This window comes from Molossus molossus, unplaced genomic scaffold, assembly GCF_014108415.1.
Source record: "Molossus molossus isolate mMolMol1 unplaced genomic scaffold, mMolMol1.p scaffold_m16_p_5, whole genome shotgun sequence".
NCBI lineage: Eukaryota > Metazoa > Chordata > Mammalia > Chiroptera > Molossidae > Molossus > Molossus molossus.
The window spans coordinates 85,759,369-85,784,550 of NW_023425388.1; the positions used below are offsets into that span (position 1 = coordinate 85,759,369).

The following is a 25,182-nucleotide window of genomic DNA, read 5'->3' on the forward strand; positions in this document are numbered from 1 at the left end:
TGAGTGGTGGTGTTAACCAAAATAGCTACCTGAGGAAAAAATTATTTTCTGGCAGTGGGTGAGTGGATACTGTGATCAGTTCAGTTTGGGGGTATGTTGAATATGAGTGTACTTTGAGACATCAGAGTGGAGATATTTTTAAATAAATGACCCTGTATTATAAGAAGGGCTTAGTTACTCTTATTAATTTAGAACTTTGTAGTGATTAAGCCACTATCCAGGTTCAATTGGGGGGTGGGGTTAGAAAGAATAGATTTATGGTCCCTGCTTTCAAGAAACCTATTCTCTAATTGAAGTCAAGAAATTAAATAATCACAAAAGATTCCAGTAACCCTCTAAGACAGCAGCTGAAGAAATGTTGTAGATTGTACATGAATAATGGCCAAGAGAATTATATAGGTGCTTCTTGCTTTTCAGCAGTTAATGTTAAAGTAAAATTTTTCATCTGATTTACTTCAGTTTTACTTTGGTAGTTTGAGGTGTATTGAGAATAACACAAGCATGTTACTGTGGGTTAGTTGCTTTGGAGTAACTCATTTTCATTTTACTAGGTAAGTACTGTTATTTGTCCCATTTTATGGAAGAGAAAACTGAGGCACTTAGAGGTTAAATAACTTGCGCAAAGTCATGTAGCTAGTAAATGATAGGGTTGGGATTCATCTCTAGTCAGCCTGAATCCAAACCCTTAATCCGTTTTTTAAAAATCCAATTCTTTTCATTAAATATACCTCCTGTTATATAAGTTATTTGAAAACTTTATTTTTAGTGGCTACAAAATGTATATAATCATTCTCCTAATGTTAGACATCTTTATTGCTTTTAATTGGGTGCCTGCATTTCCAGTTATATTTTTAGAATACCCTGGAAGTGGGTCCCTTTAAGTCTCCTTAAAACATATCATTTTTTCCCCCAGAAAAGTTCCAGTAATTTTTTAGCCTGGATGTAGTTTTTAATCCCATATAAAAGTATTTTTCAATCTCATAGCATTGCCTAAACCAAGACAAACAGGAGAACTATGATGAACATGGTGGTTCAGATAATAGAGCACAGAATGCTAGAGAAGGAAAGAACTCCAGGTATTATTTAGGCCACCTTTACTTTTATTAGTTAAGAACAAAGGCCCAAAGAGGTTAAGGACATGCCCCAAACCATAGCACTAATTAGAGTCAGAGTTAGAAGAACCTGCACTTAGCACTATGTGATCTATTGAGTCAGTCTCTTGGATGGTTTTGCATGATTCAGGGTATGCTGAAATGTCCATTTGGGGTCTTGAGTAGATATTTAAGAGAATTTTAGCATCAGAGTCAGTTTCACAGTCCCCCCTGAAATGCCACACTTGTATCAGAGGGATGTGGAAGTAACCCAAAGGGGTCTGCCCTGAATTGAGAGGCCCAATACCCAGCCATGGAGATAAAGAACGCTGTTGGGCCAGAGGAACACTGAAGGCCCCTTTCATGGTAAGATCTACAAGGATGATTCTGAACTCTCTCTTCATTATTCCATTGCTGGCATCATACATTTGAACAAAAGGCTGCTCACATAATCAAAAACTTACATAATTCAAGACTGATTTCTATAGCACTGACCAAGAATGGAGGACATTTCTGTTTATTATTTCTTCAACATGCTGCAATCATGTAAACAGAATTTACAATTGATTTGCCTTGATATCTATCTGGGTTAACAGCTGGGCTAAGCTGTTAAGCCTCAAAGTTTCAATAACTTGGCACAATCAAGGGTTGCACAAAATCCAAAGCAGGCTGGTTAGCCATCCTCTGTATTGCAGACGTGCCCTGTTAAGGTTGACAAGACAGGGGAAGAGAGCTAAAGGAGTGGTGTAGTCTCATAAGTGATTCATTCAGATGGTGATAAATACCACAGTCAACTGGCCAGAACTAGAAACATGATTCTGATTGAACTGGGGGCCGGCTGGGAGAAGTGTGTGGAGAAGCACACAGACACTTGATGCACACTGTAGTCTCTTCCACATATTTGATTCTTGATACTTTGAAATTACCTACTTAAAAAAAATTTTTGTAGGCAATTTTATATCATTTCAAGTTGTAAACATAAAAGTAAAACTTTCATATTACTTTCCTTCAAATATGCTTAAGAAATCCTTTGGGCTCTCTGTTAAAAAAATAACAAAATTTTCACTTAATAGTTGTGAGATATTGATAAGTCATTTAACTTCTCTAAACTTGTATCCCAACTGAAAATGAGATTTAATCTCTCACTCATAGATATGGTATAAAAATTAGGTTAGAGATCTCATGTAAAACACGTGGCACAAGGCCTAGAATAAGGTAAGTGTGCAAAGACTGAGAATTTTTCTTCTTACTGGTACTACTGACACTGTAGTGGATCTACTATTGTTGACAGTAATATAATTTTATCATTTCTTCTGAATCAGTGGTGTATCCATAATCATCAGAAAATAGGGAACAAGTGATATTTTGGCTAAGTTCTGGAAATAAAATGTTTTCATCTTCTATATGTTCTTATCTCAGTAATCATGGGGAGTTTCAAAGGTCACGCCCTCCCCGGAACCTTCTTCATCATCGTTGGCATTTGGTGGACTCTAAAGAGCATTGTGAAGCATGCCTGCAGAAAGCATAAGCGGGCTTCCTATCTTGGTTCCAAAGCACTGTCCCGTCGAATAGACATTGTGGAGGGAATTGTGCTAATCTGCATGGCTTTAACTGGTGAGTGGACTATTTCTGAATTCTGTTTTCTCCTTTAGGGTATTTTCACATACAAAGACAAGACTTAATATCAAATCAAGGAACTGCTAAAATGAATTTTTACCTTAAAATATCTCAGAACATATATTCTGATTGTAATTCTATCTTATTTATATTTATATAAATACTTCATTTATTTATTTATTTATTTATTTATTTATTTATTTATTTATTTATTTATTTATTTTATAAATCCTCACCCGAGGATATTTTTGCATGTATCTTCAGATAAAGCAGGAGGGAGAGAGCGGGGAAGAGAAAGAGAGAAACATCCATGTGAGAGAGACACATTGAGTGGTTACCACTCTCACGACCCCAACCAGGGCCGGGGACAAACTACAACCGAGGTACGTGCCCTTAGCGGGAACTGAACCCAAGGCTCTCCGGTCCACGGGCCAACACTCTAACCGCAGAGGCAAGCTGGCCAGGGCTAAATACTTTATATTTATACAAAGGTTTATTCCTTAATGACTTAGTCACGGTAATTAACTTGCCCACCCACTCAAGGTTAACTTTCTTTTCTTTCTTTTTTTTTTAGTCCTCACCTGAGGATGTTTTTCCATTTTTGTTCAGATAGAGTGGGAGGGAGACAGAGAAAGTGAAGAAGAGAGAAAGAAACATTGATGTGAGAGGGACACATCGACTGGTTGTCTCCCGCATGACTGAATCAGGGCCGGGGACGAACTGCAACTGAGGTACGTGCCCTTGACTGGAATCAAACCCGAGACTCATTGGTCCGTGGGCCAACGCTCTAATCACTGAGCCAAACCGGCCAGGGCAAGGTTAATTTTCTTTGTAGAATTAGCTGGAGCCTCTGAAATAATTTTATACCAAGTATTCTGATGCCTGAAAGAGCAAACTTCATCAGAAAACATTTTTCAAAATGATATCAAAACAATCAAATAATTATGGGAATTCTTTAATAATGATCATTGATAATGGGCTGTACAGAGCGTTAGGCTGAAGAGGACTTGCTTCATGCACTCATCCTTTTTGTGTGATTTCTACATTTTAGAGGGATGTTAGTTTTGATGACCTCGAAGGCCTTTCCATTGAGTATAAGATTCTGTGAAAATGTTCTGTGTTTTTAGAATTCTACTTCAGTATCTCCTTTATGAAGGACAAAACTTCCTAATAATCCTTTGAATTTCTTCATGCTTAATTCATAGCCATAGGTGTTTGTTAAGGCTATCAAATTACAGAACAACCATTTCCCGAGAGAGAAATTTTAATGCCAAATTCTATAGGTTAACAAATAAAGCAGCACTTTAAAGAATGCTTAACTGCGTAGCTTACTAGACCATAAGCTGTATCTGTCTGTGCTTTCTCAGTTGTCCTTAATTGGGAAAAAGCTGAGCTTCAGCATTTTTATGCTGAACCAAACTCAACTCCCTGCTTTCTGGCAGCTAACCAGAGACATAGTGTGTGAGAAGGGTGCAATCAGCCTCTGTGGGCTGGATCTTACAAATCAAAACCCCAAATCATGCAGGATTTATTGTCATTAGATTAAATTAGGAACTAAGATCATCAGTGGAACTGGTCATGAAATAAGTAGAACTGAGATCTTTAGCTCTAAAAATTTGAGATAGCTTTTAGACTAAATTATCTTTGATTAAAAATGATTATCCAAACCAATATTTGAATTTCTAAAACAAGCCTAAACCACTAGTGCTCAGCTATTAGGGAACAGGCTAGAAATAGGAATTACTGTCATAAAAGGGCACTAGATTGGACTAAGCAGTGGGTTAATCCTCCTGCATCTTCCTAATTTCTTGGTAAAGTTATGAAGAGAGTTACTAAAACTTTAATATATTCTTTTACAGGTATGCTTGGGGAACAGTTTATTGTTGGAGGGCCCCACCTCTCCTTGTATAACTATAAGGAAGGCCAGTGGATCCAACTCCTGGGCTGGCATCACACCACCATGTATTTCTTTTTTGGGCTGTGGGCTGTAACAAGCATCCTGTGTTCCACCATCAGTTCACTTCCTACCTCTTTCAGCAAGTTAATGTTTTCAAATGCCTTATTTGTGGAGGGTAAGTATGAGTGAGTATTTTTATGTATCTTTCACTACTATTGGACATTTGTCTAGCCCTTTATAATAATATATCTTTAGTGTCCTGGTGCAGCCTTGGTCCATGGTGAACTATTTGATACCCTAGGTGGGATACCAAAGGTTTTTCTCTCCCCACTGACTCATTTAGTAAAACTGAACAAACGCAAACATTCAAAGTACTTTATTCACATGTCACATCTGTCTTGAAGAACCACCTGCCATGGTTATTTATCTCTGGGTTATCTTGGAGATTATAATTTTTTTTCTGTTTTTAAAACTGAAGCTGAGCTTAGAGTAGTGAAAACACAAATATCCTGAAATGAGGAGACTCAGCAGAACAGCTTCCACTTGTTACTAACTAGTCTTTTTCATATTGATATAGCAACACTTCACCATTGCATAACAAGTACGGTTCAAAAAGCTCAGTCACATAAAAATATAAAGTCCTGTGTTTTGTTTTTTTTTAACTTATTTTTACTGTTGAAAGTATTACAGATTTACCCCCCCCCCCCTTAACCTCTTTCTCCCAACTCTCGCCCCCCTCCTGCCTTCCCCACACTATTTTCTGTGTTCATTGGTTATGCATATACATATATCAGTTCTTTGGTTTATCTCTTCCTGCACCCCTTCCCTTTGAGGTTCTTCAGTCTAACAACCAATTTGTAATTCTTAGTCCCTTCACTTTTTAGCCCATCCTCAAACCACCCTCTCATCTGGCAACCGACAAGAAAGTTCTCTGAATCTATTAGCCTCTTTCTGTTCTGCTTGTTCATTTTGTTTGCATATCTAATAGTTGATAGATATGTATTTATTGCCATTTTATTGCTCATACTTTTTATCTTCTTCAAGAAGACCCTTCAACATTTCATATAATACTGGTTTGGTGGTGATAAATTTCTTTAGCTTTTTCGTGTCTGGGAAACTCTTTATGTGTCTATTGATTCTAAATGATAGCTTTGCAGGATAGAGTACCCTTAGTTGTAGGTCCTTGCTTTTCATCACTTTGAATATTTCTTACCACTTCCTTCTGGCCCGCAAAGTTTCTTTTGAGAAATAGGCCAACAGTCTTATGGGAGCTCCCTTGTAGGTAACTGCTTTTCTCTTGCTGCTTTTAAGATTCTCTCTTCATCTTTAACCTTTTGCATTTTGATGATGATATGTCTTGGTGTGGATCTGTTTGGGTTCATCTTGTTTAGGACTGTGCTTCCTGGACTTGTATGTTTGTTTCCTTCACCAAATTAGGGAAGTTTTTTCAAATAGGTTTTCAATTTTTTGCTCTCTCTCTTCTTCCCTGGGGCCTCCATAATGTGAATGTTGGAATGCTTGAAGTTGTCCCAAAAACTCCTTACACTATCCTCATTTTTTGGATTCTTTTTCTTCTTTTTGCTGTTCTGCTTGGGTGTTTTTGTTTCCTTATATTCCAAATTGATGGTTTGCTTTTCAGCTTCACCTAATCTACTATTGAGTCCCTGTAAATTATTCTTTATTTATTATTCTTTATTTTAGTTAGTGCATTTTTCATTTCTGACTGGTGCTTTTTTATGCTCTTGAGGTCCTCACTATGTTCCTTGGGCATCCTTATAACTAGTGTTCTGACCTCTGCACCTATTAGATTGCTTCTATCCATTTTGTTTAGTTCTTTTCCTGGAGTTTTGTTCTGTTCTTTCATTTGGGACATGTTTCTTTGTCTCCTCATTTTGGCTGCCTCTCTGTGCTTGTTTCTATGTATTAGGTAGAGTTGTTATATCTTCTAGGCTTCCTAGGGTGGCCTATTATAGTAGGGGTCCTATAAGGTCCAGTGGCACAGCCTCCCTCATCACCCCATCTTGACCCTCAAGGTAAATCACTCATGTGGACTATATACCCTTCTGTTGTAATTGAGTCTTTAAAAAATTTTTTTTCTTTATTGATTTTGAGAGAGAGAGGAAGAGTGAGATAGAAACATCGATGAGAGAGAACATCGATTGGCCAACTCCTGCCTGCCCCTAGCTGGGGATTGGGACCACATCCTGGGCATGTGCCCTTACTGGGAATTGAACCAGTAACCTCTTGGTGCATGGGTCAATGCTCAACCACTGAGCCACACTGTCTGGGCTGTAATCGGGACTTGATTGCTATTGGCACATCAATGGGAGGGATTTACTCAGGCTGATCAGCTACAAGGACTGGCTGTGCCCACTGACCACTGACTTCTAACAACCTTGGAAGATCAGCTGTGCAGGGGCCCACCCCACAGAGCAAGACCACTGAGTCCACTCCTTGAGTGTGTTGCTTGTGGAGGTGGTTGGGTGGTGGTGCTTCGATCCGGTCTGAAGCTATCCCCTGGGTGTACTGGCTCTGGGGCAAGGTCAGCCACTGCATGTGTTCTACCTGGGGCCACCAAGAATAAGCTACAAAGTGATCTGTAGGTGGCTGCTTCATGTGCTGGGCTCGGAGGTGCCCAGGGAAAGCCAAGCTGTGAACCAAGGCTGGTTGTTTCTAGTGCCAGGCCTGGGGCCACTTAGCGAGAAGTATGGGGCTTGCTGAGGTCAGGTACTACTTGTTTGAGAGAATGTAGAAAACTCTGAAGCATGAACCCAGACAGGCTAATCCTATGGTAAAGGCACTGGAAACAGCTTGGGTGGACCTGGAATTTAGTTGAGACAGGGCCTCAGGGAATTACCAGGGTAGGGCAAAATAGTGTGAGCCAGGTTGCTGGAGTCCCAGATATGGTGGCCTGCTGCCTGCGAATGGGGGAGGACTAACCAAAGGAACAAAGGCCTCCACCAGCACGTCTGTCCAGGAGAAGACTGCTTCTTCAGCTCTCGCCCCAATGCCAAACAAATCAGTTTGCCCTCGTATGTCTCTGGTGCCTTTCAAGCTGCCTCCCCTCTGTGCTGAAGCTCAGAGGGAGCGAGTCCAACTAAGTCCATGTGCAAGCCCTTTAAGAGGATCCCCCTGGGGTTCCAGCTGCCTCAGCCTCCCTCAGCCTCAGTTCCCGCTGGTTTTTCCAGCCAGAAGTTATGGGGACTTCTCTTCCTGGCACTGGAACCCTGAGCTGGGTGCCTGGTGTGGGACAGGGACTCCTCACTTCTCAGGGAAGACTTTCCCAGCCAAAGTGTCCCTCGGATTTTTATCCGCCACACATGGGTGTGGGACCAGCCTGTCCGTGCCTGTGCCTCTGCCCCTCCTACCAGTCTCGGTGTGGCTGCTGCTTTTTTTTTTAACCATCACCCAAGGACACTTTTGCATTTGTCTTCAGATAGAGCAGGAAGGAGAAAGGGAGGAAGAGAGAGAGAGAAATATCGACACGAGAGAGACACATTGAGTGGCTGCCACCCACACGACCCCAACCAGAGCCAGGGACAAACTGAAACCAAGGTATGTGCCCTTAGCGGGAACTGAACCCCGGTCTCTCTGGACCACAGGCCGATGCTCTAACCACTGAGCCAAATTGGCCAGAGCGATGTGGCTGCTTCTTAATGTCGTAGTTGTAGGTCTTCCATTTATCTTGATTTCAGGTGGTTCTGAAGGATGTTTGTTCTGTAGTTTAGTTGTAATTTTGATGTGGCTGTGGGAGGAGGGGAGACTGTGTTTACCTATGCCGCCAGCTTGATCGGAAGTCTGAGGTCCTGTTTCTGAGAGACAAATAAATACAAAAATTTTTGTTCAGTTGGTCTCTCCGTAAAACAGATGTTTAGTGATTTGTTTCATTTATTGTTATTTGTAAGAAACAGATTGATTGTGGAATTTTAAAAGCCCTAAATTATCAGGAGGTGGTCATTTCCTAACTGTCTACCCTGCCTCCCACATGTGAAGATAAGAACTTTGGCCAACTCCTCTTTGAGGACAAGGGCTAGATAAAAGATGGGCACCAATAACCTGAATCTTATTATCTCAGGGTGTTAAAGAAAAATCTTCTCTTCTTCATCTAAATAAAAAAAAGATGACGAAGCTGTAAGCTTTCCACGATTAAAAAAATGTAGTTAGCTACTCCTTCTTGGGAACTTCCAGAGCATCTTGCAGTTTATGTATACATTTGCTTCCTCAAACAGACTGGATTCCTTGAGTCTTTGTCTCATTCATCTGTGCACTCATCCTAACTTCTGTCTCATACTCACCATGGCTATTATTCATCTTCCTGCATTGAAGATGCTCTGAGATCTAGTTAGTTGAAAGTGTCATGATATGTTAGAGGAGAGAATAAAGGCTGGGGAAGGGAAAAGGAATGCTAGATTTCAAAAATTCTATTTTAAAGAGGTAGTGATGGATCCTAAATGCCATTAATGTGGGAAGCTTGTAAACAGTGGGCACCAGATATTTTGAACAAATAAATGTGTGTGTGTGTGTAAAATTGTGTGTGTGTGTGTGTGTGTGTGTGAGAGAGAGAGAGAGAGAGAGAGAGAGAGAGAGAGAGAGAGAGAGAGAGAAACTGGTTCCATTAAAAAAGATGAACTATTTTTCCCCCACTATCAGCTTTTGTTTTCTACAACCACACTCATGGCCGGGAGATACTGGACATCTTTGTGCACCAGCTGCTGGTCTTGGTCGTCTTTTTGTCAGGCCTGGTCGCCTTCATCGAGCTCTTCACACGCAACAATGTAACTGTGGAGCTTCTACGCTCCAGCTTTATCCTGCTTCAGGGGAGCTGGTTCTGGCAGGTGAGTGGGGGCCTCCAGTTAATGTACCCGGTGTCTCTGCCTATAACCTTCTCTCTGTTTGGTGGGGTATATTGCCCTAGAACCCAGAGACTCCCTCCTGCTGTGCTGCTGTAGTGAGAATGTGGGCCTCTGAGAGAAGCCCTGGTAGGAGCCGTGACAGCAGTGGAAGAAAGTGGGTAAGTGCATCTTCACCACACACCGGATACCCACAATGTAGGAGCTCTGAGCTGGTGCTTTTAGTTGGAAGCAGTTCTTGATGCTAATGCAACTTATAGCCTAATGGGTAGTAAACTCAAGAAAAATATGAAAGGCAGGAAATGGAGGAAACTATTATTTACTGAGAAACGACTAAGTACCAGCCACTGTACAGGACTTTCACACACATACTGTTTCATTATGTCCTCACCATGACTTATAAATTAGGTGTTATCATTCCCAACATGTTCTGATAAGGAGGACTCAAAGAGTTAAATCCCAAGGATCACAGAATAATGGAACTGGAATCTAAATGTGGGTATCTGACCCCAAATCCCAGGTTCTTTCCATTTTACTCTGTCAAATTCCTAAACTTTGTGTGTTGTTGAAAAATTGTATTCCACTCAGTGAACATATAGTTTATAGAAAGTGGACAATCACAATCTAATATCTATATAGAGATGTAAAGGAAATCTGGGATGAAAGGTAAATGTTGTTTAATCAGGAAAGACTTCTTAGAAGTGGAGTTTAGTCACTAGAGAGCAGAAATTTGGGATCATGAGGTTATTTCAGGAACTTGAATTTCACACGAGGAATGAGAAGAAGGCACTGGCTGGCTGAGAAGCATCATGGTCAAAACAGAAGATAGAAAAGATGTGGTATTTCAGCATGTAAGGGAGTAGAAAGGCTGCTGGAGCAGAGGCTAGTGAAGAGGGGCTAGATTTAAGGGTTATTTTGAAGAAAAAAATGATATAGGAAAAATAACAGATGTCCTATAATGTGATAAAATTGATAATTGGTGAACTTAAGCAGCTTGTATAGAGTTTTTTATTTTTTTAAGATTATCTATTATCTGCTGGGAACCTAAATAGAATGGAATATGAAACATTATTATGCACTCTAAATCACCTGGTCAAAATGTTTTACCATGTGCACATATTATTACCTTTTCACAAGTAAAAATAAATTTAAAAAACCTTTAAAGAGATAACTTCTGGTCAAGATGACATAGTGAGTTTATGCTTCAGTGTATCTCTTCTGTTCCAAACATGTAACAATGACAGATAAAATAGCAAAACTACTTATAAAATGAAAAAGAAATTAAAAGAAGATAAAAAAAATAAGAACGTAAAAAATACCTAGCTGCAATTAGATAGTGTGAACGAAAGCAGAGCAAACCCACTGTGGGCCAGACATAGAACAGAGCTGCCCAGCAGGAGAGGTGCTGGCCCACGGGTCCAGGGCCCAGGGCTCCAGCGCACAGTGATGGTTGATTGTCCGGTTCCAGTGAAACTAAAATAAAAGAAAAGGATTCCTCTTAAGGTGAGGAATTAAGCCAAGCTTTAGGAATTCTTTAATTGTATTGTTTATGCATTCTATATTCCTTAAAATTTTTTTTCAATTACAGTTGACATTCAATATTATTTTGTATTAGTTTCAGGTGTATAGCATAGCGGTTAGACAACCATGTACTTGGTCCCCCTGATATTTCTAGTACCCACTTGGCACTGTACATAGTTATTACAATATTATTGACTATATTTCTTCTGCTATACTTTACATTCCCATGACTATTTTGTAAATACCCATCTGTACTTCTCAGTTTTGTCACCCCATTAATAGCTCACTTTTTGATAGAAGTCTGTTAAAGTATTTATATTATAGTTATGGGTTTGTCAATTTCTCTCTTTATCTTCAGTTTCTGCTTTAATGTTATTAGACTGTGTTCTGTGTTTCTTTTTTTAGTTGAATGCTCATTTATTTTCAATCTTTTTGTTCTTAGATAAATACACTTAAGGCTATAGATTTTCTTCTACACAGTACTATAGTAACCTCCCATTAGATTTGATGTGTGATAGTTTTCATTCCTGGATAATTTTGAATGTTACATTTTCCATGTGCTTTCCTCTTTAATATATGAGTTATTTAAGAATATACTTTTAAATTTCCAAAAATACTCTTTTTCTTGTTGTTCATTTCCAATTTAATTGCTTTGAGTCAGAGAATGTGTTCTTTTTGAAATGCGTTGAGACTTCCTTTGGGACATAGCCCAATGTCAGTGCTAGCAAATGTTCTATGTATTTGAAAAGAAAGTATATTCTGTCTTTTGAGTTCAGGATTCTACATATATTTATTACATCAAATTTGTTAAAGAGCTAAATAGTCAAATAAAAAAGTTAGAAAGTAAGAACAAAGGGAAACTCAGAGAGTTGAAAAGAATAATAAAGATAGGAGCAGAATTAATTAAACTAATTAGTGTTCTGTTAATAATTAATAATTAGTTAAAGATCTGAGGGAGGCTGTCACAACTGAGAGTTTTTTGGTTTAATGTTGCCCCTTTTGGCAGAAAAATAATGTTTTCTTATTGCCCCCAAAACTTTTCAGAGGAAGGGCTATAAGGTTGAAGTCTTTGGACATAAATCTGTGGTTATTTAAAATTTTTTCTGCTTATCAGTATGTCTAGACTAGTTTCTCTTTTTACCTGCTGGCCAGACTAAATAACTTTGAAGCCTTAAGGAAAAATGAACATTTAATACCAATGCAAACACACACTGGCAGGAAATGAAGGTTTAGTCATACTACCTCTCCCTACCATTAGATTATTCTGAAAGTGAAAAAATTGTTTGGAGACTTAGGTGAATGTATTATATTTCCATGTTTTGTTGCAATGTGTGATGTATAAATATTATGGCCAAAACTTCTCTTAAGCTAATAATATTACATAGTGATTTGCTTTTCACTATATTTTCTCTCTTGCTACTTCTCCATATATGCTTAAACTAGTGCATAAAAACACTAGTGTACAGACTAGAGAAAATGCACATTTAGACTCTTGGAACCATAAGACTCATATAAACAAAATTAGAACTGAAAGAGGAGATGTTACCACAGACACCACGGATATACAAAGGACCATATAAGAATACTATGAAAGACTATATGCCATCAAATTCAATAACCTAAAAGAATGGGCTAAGTTCCTAGACATATATAACCATCCTAGATGGAATCATAAAGAATTGGAAAATCTAAGTAGACCAATTAACAGTGAGGAAATTGAAACAACCATCAAAAACCTCCCCAAAAGACCATGGTTGTAGTGGCTCAGTTGGTTGGAGAGTAAAGGTTGTGGGTTCAACTCCCAGTCAGGGCACATACCCAAGTTTTGGGTTTGATCCCTAGTCAAGGTGAATAAGGGAAGTAACCAACTGATGTTTCTCCTCACATAGATGTCTCTCTCTTCCTCACCCTTCCTCTCTCTCTAAAATTAATAAAAATATATCCTTGGGTGAAGATTAAAAAAAGAAAAAAAGGCTTTCCTTGAACAACAACAACAACAACAACAACAAAACCCTCCCAAAAAGTAAAGGTCTGGGATCAGATGTCTTCTTTAGTGATTTCTACCAAATATTCAAAGAAGATTTAATACCTATCCTTTTCAAACTCTTCCAAAAAAAAAAAAAAAAAAAAAATCAAAGAAGAGGCAATGCTTCCTAACACATTTTATGAAGACAATATAATCCTGGTACCAAAACCTGGCAAAGATAATACACACACACACAAAAAACAGACCAATATTTGTGATGAATACAGACACAAAAATACTCAACTAAATACCAGCAAATTGAATACAGCAATACATTAAAAAAAACAAAAAAACATCATGATCAAGTGGGGTTTGTTCCAGGGGCACAAGGATAATTCAACAAATGCAAATTGACCAATGTAATACCACATTAACAAAACAAAGGACAAAAATCAAATGATCTTATCAATAGATGCAGGAAAAGCATTTGATAAAATACAACAATCCATTTATGATTAAAACAATCAATAAAATGAATATGGTAGGAAAACACCTCAACATAATAAAGGCCATATATGACAAACAAACAAATGTCATACTCAGTGGTGTAAAACAGAATATTTTTCCTCTAAAATCAAGAACAATACGAAGATGCCCGCCCTAACCACTCTTATTTAACATAGTTCTGGAAGTCCTGGCCAGAGAGATCAGGAAAGAAAAATAAATAAAAGTCATGTAAGTTGGGAATAAAGAAATTAAAGTGTTACGTTTTATAGATGACATGATTCTGTATATAGAAAACCCTAAAAATTCCACCAAAAAAAAAAAAAAAAAAAAAAAAACTATTAGAAACAAATTCAGTAAAGTTGCAGGATACAAAATCAGTGTACCAAAATTCACTACTTCCTGTGTACTATCAATGAAGTTTTAGAAAAAGAAATGTAAAAAACAATTCCTTTTGCAATTGCAACAGAAAGAATGAAATACCTAGGAATAAACTTAACAAAGGATATGAAGGATCTATATATTGAAAAGGACAAAGCATTATTAAAAGAGATTGAAAAAGACACAATAAAATGGAATGATATTCTGTGTTCATGGATTGTAAGAATCAACATAGTTAAAATGGCCATATTATCCAAAGCAATATACAGATTCAATGCAATCCCTATCAAAATCCCAATGCCATTTTTTAAAGAATTAAAACAAACAAAAAATCATAAGATTTGTATGGGATCACAAAATACCTTGCATAGCCCAAGCAATCATAGGAAAAAAGAACAAAGCCAGAGGCATCATACACCCTGACTTCAAACTATATTATAAAGCTACAATAATCAAAAGAGTATGATACTGGCAAAACAGACCAATGGAACAGAATTGAGAGTTCAGAAGTAATACATTTTGAAATTAGTAAGTGTAAATCTTACAACTTTGTTGTTATTTATTTTTCAAGGTTGTTTTGGCTATTTGGGTCCTATGCAATTCCATGTGAGTTTTAGGATCAGCTTTCCATTTCTGCAAAAAAAGCCATTGGGATTTTGATAGGGATTGCATTGAATCTATAGATTGCTTTGGGTGTTATTGCCATTTTAACAATGTTAAATCTTCCAGTCCATGAACATAAGATGCATTTCCATTTATTTAGATCTTTTTTGATTTCTTTTAACAATGTTTTATAGTCTTCAGTGTACAAGTCTTGAACCTCCTTTATTAATTTTTTTTTTAAACTCAAAACTGCCTTTATTTCAAGATATCAGAACACATTTACATATATTTGCAGTTTCTGTCTATGTAACAACTTTCTTGCAGGCTAACCGACCATGAGGGTTTGGGCGAGCTCAGGTTGAGTTCCCTGCTCCAGGCTCCACCCATTAGACCACCTGCACAGGTGTTCTCAAGTGGGTTAATACTGTAATTCCAAAGAAAGCTTGCATAACTCTTCGAGGAACCCACCCAAACTGCCCCTCAGTGGTTCTGGGCAGCGGTGTGCAGTCTGTGGGAGCAGCATGGTCTGGCAGCATCCGTGTGAAGCTCGCTCTGAGGCCTGCCTGCTAGGGCAGCAGGAGTCTGCTAGGCCCTGGACCTGTACAAACTGCACAGCATAGACTACTCACTCCTGCATGCAACCGAGCATCTGGTCTACCTCCTGCTTTCGAAGACTCATTTGTGTTCAGTCTATTTTATTTTTATTTTTTTCATTTTTTCTCTTTTCATGTTGCAGTTTTTATTAATTTATTTTTGTTACAGATGTTTCTTCCCCACCCCAGACACCCTCCTCCCAATTTGGACCCCCCACCAGCACTGTTGTCTATGCCCATTGATTATACATACGTGCATATAAGTGCTTTGGTTTATCTCATCCACCCTCTCCCTGTGCTCAGTCTATTTTAATTCAAAATTTAAAACCGCTGAACTCGGTCTATTTTTGGCATAGGCTCTGTTAGGGTTTAAGAGAACCTTCATGTAAGGAGCACCTCACTACCACCAAGTCGAGCTCGTCGACATGTGAAATCCCGCTCATCCCAGCACATCCAAGCCCCTTACCAGCCTTGTGAAACAGGTACATTATTTTCCTTCTATCAGTGAGATGTGACTCATCAAAAACAATGATCCAAAGACAAGCTAACACCAGAAGAAGAAAAGACCAAATCCATTCTATGATCACAGTCAAACCAAATTCTGCTCTCTGGTCGACCAATTCTTTGTCACAGTTAAGTAGTATTACTCATTTTACAATAATAAGACCAAGACTAGCAGCTGAGAGCCCTGTGAGATAGAAGTCTGTTCACCAGATTGAGAGGCCAGACAGTGCTGTCAGCCACAGCACAGAGTGAGCTCCTGCCCCCGGAGAGCTGCCCTGGGCCCCTGGCCCAGCGTCTTTCATGGCCATTCACAGCCAAGCCACAGCCAAGTGCGGGAAAGGACATTTTCATTCCTATCACCAAACCACTCAACAGGCCGAGTCTCCTCCTCTGACCCCATCTTCTGGAGTCGGGTACCCACGGCACTGGGGTGCACTTGTGCCTCTGTGATGACTTTCTACCGCTGCCACAGGGATGCTCCAGGCCTCCCCAACACCATCTCGGGGGCAAGGACAACTGCCATTAGCATCTAGAACCATGAAAATGTTCTGGGCTGTCAAGAACAGCAGCCCTGAGACTCACTGTTCTGACCGCAGAACTCTGGTGTGGAAACAAGGGATCTTGGAACCATTTTCTTACCCTCCTGCCGGGAAGGGGGCACGGAAGGGGGGACACCTCCACCAAAGACCAGGGAACAACCAGTGCAGCTATAACCTGTAACAGATGACATTCGTTCCTTCAAAGGCCTTAATTATAACAAGCAAAGAAAGCCAGTTTCAGGGATCAAAAAAGTGACATCTCGATTAACTGGAACCCACATAAAGCTGATATTAAATGACCATGGCCTTTTTACTCACCTGCAAGGGGAGTGGATGTAAGAAAATAAGACTCTGTCGGAGACAGGGTCAAAGCCCACGCTTCCGGAGTTTAAGGCTAATGTGTGTTTTGTTGGCTTTTCACTCACCCAGTGAGAACAGTCACGAGGACCAGAGTCTCTGTCTGAGATCTTCAGCTGCCTGAGCTTGTGACAGGGTCTGTCCTGCTTCCTGGCTGTACTGGGTCTGACACTGTACCTTTCTCAATATGTATAAAATAAAATATATACAATTATCTATTGTTAAATTAATCCCTCCATGTCTCACGTCTATAAGAGTTGCAGAGAACAGAACTCCGGCCTTTTATACAGCAAGCACTGTGGTATCCTCGGAATTCTAAGATGTGCTGAGGTTCTGTCCTGTGACGGCCGCAGCTTTTCCAACAGACGCCGTATCAGACTGTCGGCGAGCGCTTCAGCCGCGGGTCTGCCAAGCACTAGTGCTGCCTGTGACGACCAGGAAGCTGCATCTTCACGGGGCGGGGTGTGTGTGTGTGTGTGTGTGTGTGTGTGTGTGTATGCTCCTGCTGGGTCCCAGCCCATCCATCCAGAAGCTTTGCTTCACGTCCAGCCGTCTGCTGCGTGAAGGGTCTTCCTAGGTAAAGAGGCTATCATGGGAGGCAGAGGGGCCTCCAGCTGCCGCCGGAGGAATGACAGCAGCCGCCTCCAGATCAGGCCGCTGCCCAGGAACATGATGCCTGTGACCAGCCAGAACACCCTGTGGTCCTCTTCAAGGGAAGACTCCAAATTCATCCCCAAAGCAACTCCGATTAGTCCAAAGGGCGAGAGAGAGAAGGTGCCCGTGGTCAGCTGCAGGTTCAGCCTCATCATGACGTTGCGGTGGCAGTCCAGGTTGATGAAGGTGACGCTCTGGGAGTCGTCGATCAGTGCCCTCAGCTCCCGGGCTGCGTGGGGCAGATCCTCCGCCAGCCGGTGGTAGTTCTCCAGCAGCAGCTCCATCTCCTCCGCGTGGTCAGTGCCCGCGCTGCTCTGCTCAAAGACCTCGGGGTCGCCCCACTTGCTGAGACAGCTCCTCCAGCAGCTCCTCCTCATCCAGGATCTCCAGAATGGACTCTTTGAACATTTTGATGTCTGTTTCTAACTTGGACAGACTTCTGCCATTTTGCAGTAAGATGTGCAGTTTGCTTCTGTCCACAGAGAAGTGTTTGGGATCCACCAATGCTTCCAGCGTGTCGAGGATCCGGGGCTCCGACATGCTGTTTCCCCTGAAGGATGCTGATGCTGTACTGCAGGAGCGCCTCTATTGCTCTAAACTCAAGGGGTAGCGAGTACGTGACAAGGTGACCCTCTCCGGCCAGCTGTGAAGGGAGTTCCCGGAATAGCCACCGCTCCAGGTTTAAATTACGATAATCTAATATCAGCAGACACTCTGGAGTTATCACAGCTTTCAAATACTCCATCCTCATGATGATCCGGTTGTTCCTGGTGATGATGCTCATTAAATGCTGAAACCGCAAATCTCTGGCTTGAAGACCTAATTCTTGATACAAGTCAGTTTCCCTTTTAAAAGAAGTAACATTTCCTCCTTTGTCAAGTTTTGTCACAGTAAACACGGGGGCCACACTGACTAAAGTGGCCTGAGTGACATCAATTCTCAGCCGGTGCATTTCACCTGCCAGGCTCGCCCAGGGGTCAGGCCCCAGGCCAGCGCGCGCGGGCAGCCCCAGCGTGAGTGGCTGGAGCCACGGCAGGCTCCGCAGGCGCTCCATTGCGCTGCAGCGAGGCAGAGGCAGCCGCGAGCGCCTGGCCTGTCATGTCATGTGGGTCGCAGGCGGGTCTGTGGCACTCTCCTTTATTACATTTATTTGTAAATATTTTATTGTTTTTGGTGCAATTGCAACTGGAATTATTTTCTTGATTTAATTTTTGGGTTGCTCATTGCATGTGTACGAAAATACAACTGACTTTTGTATGTTGATTTTGTATCCTGCAACTATGCTGAATTAATTTATTAGTTCTAGTAGTTTTTTTGTGGATTCTTTAGGGTTTTTATTTTTTAAAGACTTTTCATTCATTTTGAGAGAGAGAGAGGGAGAGAGAGAGAGAGAGAGAGAGAGAAACAGTGATGTGGGAGAGCAACATCCATCAGTTGCCTCTTGTGCATTCCCCACTAGGGTTCAAGCCCTCAACCCGGGCATGTGTCTTTGGGAATCAAACCACAAACCTTTCAGTACAAGGGATGATGCCCAACTAACAGCCATACCAGCCATAGAGATATATCTGTGAATATATATAATTTTACTTCTCCCTTTTCAATCCAGATGTCATTTATTTTTCTTGCCTAATTGCTCTGACTAGAATTTCTAGTATAATGTTGATTAGAAGTAGTGAAATCAGATACTTTGTCTTGATATTAGGGGAAAAACTTTCAGCCTTTTATAATTAAATACAATGTTAGCTGTGGGCATTTATTTATTGTAAAACCTTTTTGCACTCTAATTTTGAAGTAATCAAGTGACACTGCACATTCTCTGAAAGTCCACCTATCCCCAGAGATAATTACTATTCATATTTTGAAATTGATCTTTAAATGTCCTTAAATTTGTTTTAAAAAATATGACCTACTACTGTCTGTATTACTAAAACTGGTAAAAACAAAACAAACAAAAAAAACCCCTGATGTCTTCTCTGTAGTATTTCACATAATTGGAGTTATCTTAGTTACCATTAATCCTGGAACCAAGCATTTTGATATGTGGCTGATTATTATAATGTGTGCTTTTTGTTTTAAATTGCAGATTGGTTTTGTTCTTTATCCTCCCAGTGGAGGTCCTGCATGGGATCTAATGAATCATGAAAACATTATGTTTCTCACCATATGCTTTTGTTGGCATTATGCATTCATCTTTATCATCATTGGGGCAATTTATGCTTTTGTCATCTGGTAAGTTAAGGATTTTTGTTCATGGAAGTTCTATTCTTTGGTGTATAATCAACAACACTTAATAGTATTGAACTTAAAATTCAAAGAAGGATATCATTCCTTAGCATTCCACTAGACAAGGTAATATAGCAGAAATTTCCAATAGAAAGAATAAATGCTGGCTTAAAGTTAGAATAGTTCATCAGTGTCTCTGCTGTACCTCTGACCTATGAATCACCTTTCAACACACTCTTCTGTGCCTCCATGTCTTTGCATATGCTGTTTCTATTTACAAATGGTTCTCCCCACACCTGTAGTGAGTGAGCCCTCCATTTTCCCATGTGTACATCAATTATAGCACTTCCCAAACTTGGTGTTATTTTTGGACCAATATATTTGTCTTCCATGAAATTTGAGTACCTGACTAATTTGACATTTACTCTGATATTTCTAAAAGTAATATTCCATTGAACAGTACATGTTTTTACAAGGACCCAGATACAGTGTTTGATCATGGGTGAGGAGCATTGGAGCCATTTGGTAAGAACACATATACATAGCTCTACTGTTAGCAGCTACATGACTTTGAGCAGATTATTTAACCATATTAAGACTCAGTTTTATTGTTTGAAAAATGGGGGTAATAATAGTACCTAAATAAGATCATGTGTTTAAACTGCTCAGACCATAATAAGAGCTCAATAAAAGTTATTCTTGTTCTTGTTCTTTTTGAATTGTTTTATTCTTTATTGATTTTCAGAGAGAGAGGAAGGGAAAGGGAGAGAGAGATAGAAACATCGATGAGAGAGAACATGGATTGGCTGCCTCTTGCATGCCCCACACTGGGGATATGGCCCACAACCCAGGCATGTGCCCTGACCAGGAATCAAACTGGTGACCTTTTGGTGCATGGGTCAATGCTCAACCACTGAGCTATACCGGCCGGGCCTTTTTGTTATTCTTCTTTTTCTTGTTCTTCTCTTTTTTCTTCTGTATCAAAAATGCATAAGTATAGACCCTGTCGGAGAGAGACTGATAATTTAAGTACAATGTAATAAGTAGAAATAGTAAAAGAAGGAAGAACTATTGGAGGTCAGAAGAGGCCTACTCACAATTAAGAAGTAAGCTGCAATTTGAAGAATGAGTAGGACCAGAAAGGCATGAACATAGGTCCTCTCTCTAAGGTAGCTAATGCCAAACCACAAGTGGCTGGCTGATCCCAACTACTAGGCATGCAGCCTCCAATATCCAATCCTTTAGACCTCAGCTCTGATCACAGTGTTCCTTATCTGCATCTTTCATTATGGTAGCCACGAGCTATGTGTGGTTATTAAGCATGTTAACATGTTCCTAGTGCCACATTAATTTTAATTAATTAAATATTCATAGTGACCACCATATTGGACAGTACATATCTATCAGGCTCTCTAGATTCCTAAAATGCAGTAGCTGCTTTTGGCCCAGTGGAGTCTCAGCCTCGGCCAAAACTAACTTTCTACTCTTCTCTAGATTTGGGCCTCACATCACCTCTCTTGCTTTGTGTTTCTTTCTGCTTCTGAAGTAACTTTGGTGCTGGTTCTCTGAGCAAGAAAACCATTAAGAAAATGGCTCCCAGCTGTCTGTGCTAGGCTTTGGGTCAGTCCACTTTGACCCATAGGTGCCTCTTTCTACAGGTCTAAGTGCTTTGGGTACGGGGAAATATTATCTTCTCGTTGATTAATTTCTGTGAGTCCTATTCCATTCCCAAAAGCATGTGCATGAGCTGGTTGTTAAGGCTGGCTCTGCTATTGAGTGAAACTTGGTTTCTTCCTCTGTTGTTCTAGGCTGACCTCTGGGCCAGCATTCAGGGAGCCTCTCTGCTGCATGTCAGCTTCTTTCCAGAGCCAAAAGACTACTGTCTTTTCCTGTTTCAAAAACCTTCAGACCCATAATGATTCTCATATCCATATATAGTTCTCTAGAAACCAGAAATATTGTGTTTATTTTTTTCAAACCTCTGCCTCCCCTCCCTTTAACCTTTTGACCATGTAGTTCCCTCTACCTGGCATATCAAATTGAATGCTTATCCCCTCTATAAAAATTTCTGTGATTATCCTAGGCCTTGCTATCTCCCTTCATGAGTTTTTATAACACTTCAGTCTCTACTACACATTTTAACAATCGTGATCTAACATGTGTTTAGCTCATGTTAATCTTATGTTAGCTAGATTGTGTTGCCTTAAGGAAAAGATCTTTTTCATATTTCCCACGCTCTTGGCGCACTGTCAAATATGTAGTAGGAACTCAATAAACACTTAATCTGTTTTAATAGATCTATTTCAGAGCCACTTGAATATAGGGTTCATTTGTTTGGTAATTATGTTTTGTGTGCTTTTCAATTTTGTTCTCATATTACACTTGAAAATATAAGACCAGGAGTTCATATTTTGATATATTTTTGATATGAACTTAAGCAGTAGCTTACAAAATATCATGAAGAATCAGTAAAGACTTGCAAAGAGTTCACATGGCAGGCTAATTTAGTCCTGTAATCATAATGAGCTTTGAACATCTCCTTGTCAGGGTTTGACTGCTGAGTGGTTTATGACTCAGTGACAGGTGATGGATTTTCAGAACATTGTATCAGAATTTGTTTCACATATCACAAAGATCACCATGGAAGTAAAATGGAGTTATGGAACCATTGCACCCCAAATCGCTGAAAAATGAAGCTGTACTTCCCAGTTTTCCAGAAAAATGGTTCAAAGATTGCCTCATTCTGCCCTGGCCAGTTTGGCTCAGTGGTTAGAGCATCAGCCTGCCGTCCAGAGAGACCCGGGTTCGGTTCCCACTAAGGGCGAGTACCTCAGTTGCAGTTTGTCCGTGGCATTGATTGGTTGTGCGGGTGGCAGCCACTCGATGTGTCCCTTTCACGTTGATGTTTCTCTCTCTCTCTCTGTTCCTCTCTTTCCCTCCCACTCTATCTCAACAAAAATCGGAAAAATGTCCTCGGGTGAGGATGACAAAAAAAAAAAGATTGCCTCATCCTGTCCCATGCCTGCAGTCTTGATTATGACAGCACAGAAGAAGAAACCTATCTGGGAATCTTATTATGTTTTACTAAATTTTATATTTTTTTCTTTTTTAGATTCTGTATAGAAAGTGTTTGATAGTTCATTTATTTTTAAAATATATTTGTATTGATTTTTTAGAGAGAGATGTGAGAGAGATACATTGATCAGCTGCCTCCTGCACACCCCACTACTGGGAATTGAGCCCACAACCCTGGCATGTGCCCTGACTGGGAATTGACCCAGGACCTCTCAGTCCACGGGACGACACTCAATCCACTGAGCCACACCAGCCAGCTGAATTTCATATCTAAACACCTCTGTTGCACAGAACTATTTCAAAAGCCCCTCTCTATGGGTTGTGAAATATTGCTCATTTCCAGTTTGGTTTTCCAAACAATGATTCATGTGAGCTATTGTGAAGAACAAAATAGAGATGATGCCCTGGCCGGTTTGGCTCAGCGGTTAGAGCGTCGGCCTGCGGTCCAGAGAGACCTGGGTTCGGTTCCCGCTAAGGGCATGTACCTCGGTTGCAGTTTGTCCCCGGCCCTGGTTGGGTCGTGTGGGTGGCAGCCACTCGATGTGTCCCTTTCATGTCGATGTTTCTCTCTCTCTCTTTCTCCGCTCTATCTGAATAAAAAGTAAAAAAAAAAAAATGTCCTCGGGTGAGGATTAAAAAAAAAAAAAAGAGATGATGACAAAATTCCAGGCATATGATAATTAGTCTCCTGGAAGCTTGATTTCCAGATAGACTCTGGAGGTATACCTAGAGTCTCAGCTCTGCTTTTTCTCATATTAATTGAGGAGAACATATGCAAACAAAAGCCCAGACACACCTTAACCTTCTTTTCCTTGGATTTGCATCATTCGGGAACTAGTAATTAATTGCATTTCTTCTTCTGACTCCATTACTCAGTTTGTCCCCAGTAGCCATTTCTGCATGTACATGTACCTTGAGCTTCAGGGCACAGACAGGGCATATTTAAAGCATCTAAACATTCATCTTCATGGCTGATAGCAACAGTAGATACAATCCAGAGAGGAGGAATGGGAAACAGGAGTAATTACTAGGGTCTGTGTTAATTTGTAATAAGTAGCCATGTCTTTGTTTTATTTTTCACAGAAGTTATCAAGAATGAATCTAAGAATAAATTAACTAAGTAATTCATTTCATTTGGCATGCATTGAAGTTTTACAATGTGGAAATAACTTTTACAATGTGTGGATTTTTTAAAAATGATACCAACACTGTCCTAAACTTTAACTTAAGACTATTAACCTTTCACGAGAACAATGCCTTGAAGAGTTGAGGACGTTAGAAGCAACATCAATTGTCAAGTAATAATCAAGACAAATGATTTTGAGCAATAGCCAGTTTGGTTCAGCAGTTGGAGCATCGGCCTGTGGACCAGAGAGTCCCGGGTTCAGTTCCTGCTAGGGACATGTACCAAAAAAAAAAAAAAAAAGACAAATGATTTTGAGTTTTCCTTGGCTCTTGACGAGTAAACAGATGTTGCTGAATACTGCTTAGTTGTTGTTATGTATTGAAGAAGTTAGTGGTGAGTTGGAAGTGACTGAAGAATTATGAATTATCTTTGAATTGGTGAACTCCTGGCTGATTGCTTCAAAGGCCATTGGTTGATTAAATGTGTATTGAGCCACTATTATGTGCCAGGCATTGTTCTAGACTCTGGTTAGGGTTAGGGCAGTAAATAAGATGAGGTGTCTGCTCTTATAAACCTTATATTCTAGTGGGATCCAGAGCACAATTAAAGACAATGCATGTTGGTAGGGGCAGGCCAGAAATTCATTGGAAGAAGAAAGGCAGAAAATAAGGATAAAGATGCAGACAGGCTGGGAAAGTTTTTCATAAAAGGAGAATGATTTTGATAATTTGGTTTACCAAGTTTGTTTGCTTATTCCTACGTATTTCTAGAAGTTAAATATGTTTTATTGATATGGTTATACAATAAAGTCTTTACAAATAATCATGCACAGAAAAATCTTTTTCTAGTTCTTATTACATCAGAGAAGGGAAGAGCCTACTGAGTTTCTGCTGCTAAAAAGCTTAGCATCTTCCAAAGTCAAAAATTATAATTGCTGATTCCTCAAATCCTACAGATTCTCTTAATCTGTGAAAATAGTCACAAGGGTGAAGTGCACTTCTAACTTTTAAAAAAAATTTTAGTAGAAAATTTATTTTTAATCAGATAGTCACTGTGTTTCTCTATTTTTAAAGTTCTATTTTAAAATTATGTGTTTTTGCCCTGGCCGGTTTTGCTCAGTGGTTAGAGCCTTGGCCTGCAGTCCAGAGAGACCTGGGTTCAGTTCCCACTAAGGGTACATACCTCGGTTGCAGTTTGTCCCCAGACCCGGTTGGTCGTGCGGGTGGCAGCCACTCGATGTGTCCCTTTCATGTCAATGTTTCTCTCTCTCCCTCCCACTCTGTCTGAACAAAAAATGGAAAAATGTCCTCGGGTGAGGATAAAAATAAATAAATAAAATAAAATAAAATTATGTGTTTTTAAAATATCTTTATTGTTGAGAGTTTTATCGAGTCCCCCCTGACCCTCCATTGCCCCCTCCTCCTAGTTCTCATACTCCCCCAGGCCTTCACCACCCTACTGTCTGTGTCCGCGGGCAATGCATATATGCGTATAAGTTCTTTGGTCAATCTCTTCCCACCCACCCCACCCCTCCATTCCCTCTGAAGTTTGCCAGTCTGTGCCATTTTTCCTTGCCTCTGTTTCTATTTTATTCATCAGTTTATTTTGTTCATTAGATTCTACATATAAGTGAGATCATGTGACAACTGTCTTTCTTTGACTGACTTATTTCGCTTAACCT

The 25,182-nt window shown here is 40.0% G+C and overlaps 2 protein-coding genes across 4 annotated transcripts in view; one reads left to right on the forward strand and one right to left on the reverse strand.

Annotated features, from left to right (window-relative positions):
• TMEM45A (transmembrane protein 45A) overlaps nucleotides 1-25,182 on the forward strand; it is a 115,515-nt gene that overhangs the window by 89,028 nt on the left and 1,305 nt on the right. For all 3 annotated transcript variants that reach the window (XM_036243320.1, XM_036243321.1, XM_036243319.1), the window contains exons 2-5: nucleotides 2,511-2,705; nucleotides 4,568-4,780; nucleotides 9,256-9,440; nucleotides 19,161-19,306. In XM_036243320.1, the coding sequence (XP_036099213.1) occupies nucleotides 2,516-2,705; nucleotides 4,568-4,780; nucleotides 9,256-9,440; nucleotides 19,161-19,306 (734 nt within the window). In that variant the 5' untranslated portion in view covers nucleotides 2,511-2,515. The remainder of the gene's footprint in view (nucleotides 1-2,510; nucleotides 2,706-4,567; nucleotides 4,781-9,255; nucleotides 9,441-19,160; nucleotides 19,307-25,182) is intronic.
• On the reverse strand, nucleotides 16,874-18,035 carry LOC118617575 (magnesium transporter MRS2 homolog, mitochondrial-like). Its single transcript, XM_036243552.1, is given in 4 exon segments — nucleotides 16,874-16,980; nucleotides 16,983-17,431; nucleotides 17,433-17,621; nucleotides 17,623-18,035. Coding segments are annotated over 4 exon segments (1,152 nt in total). The 5' UTR covers nucleotides 18,030-18,035.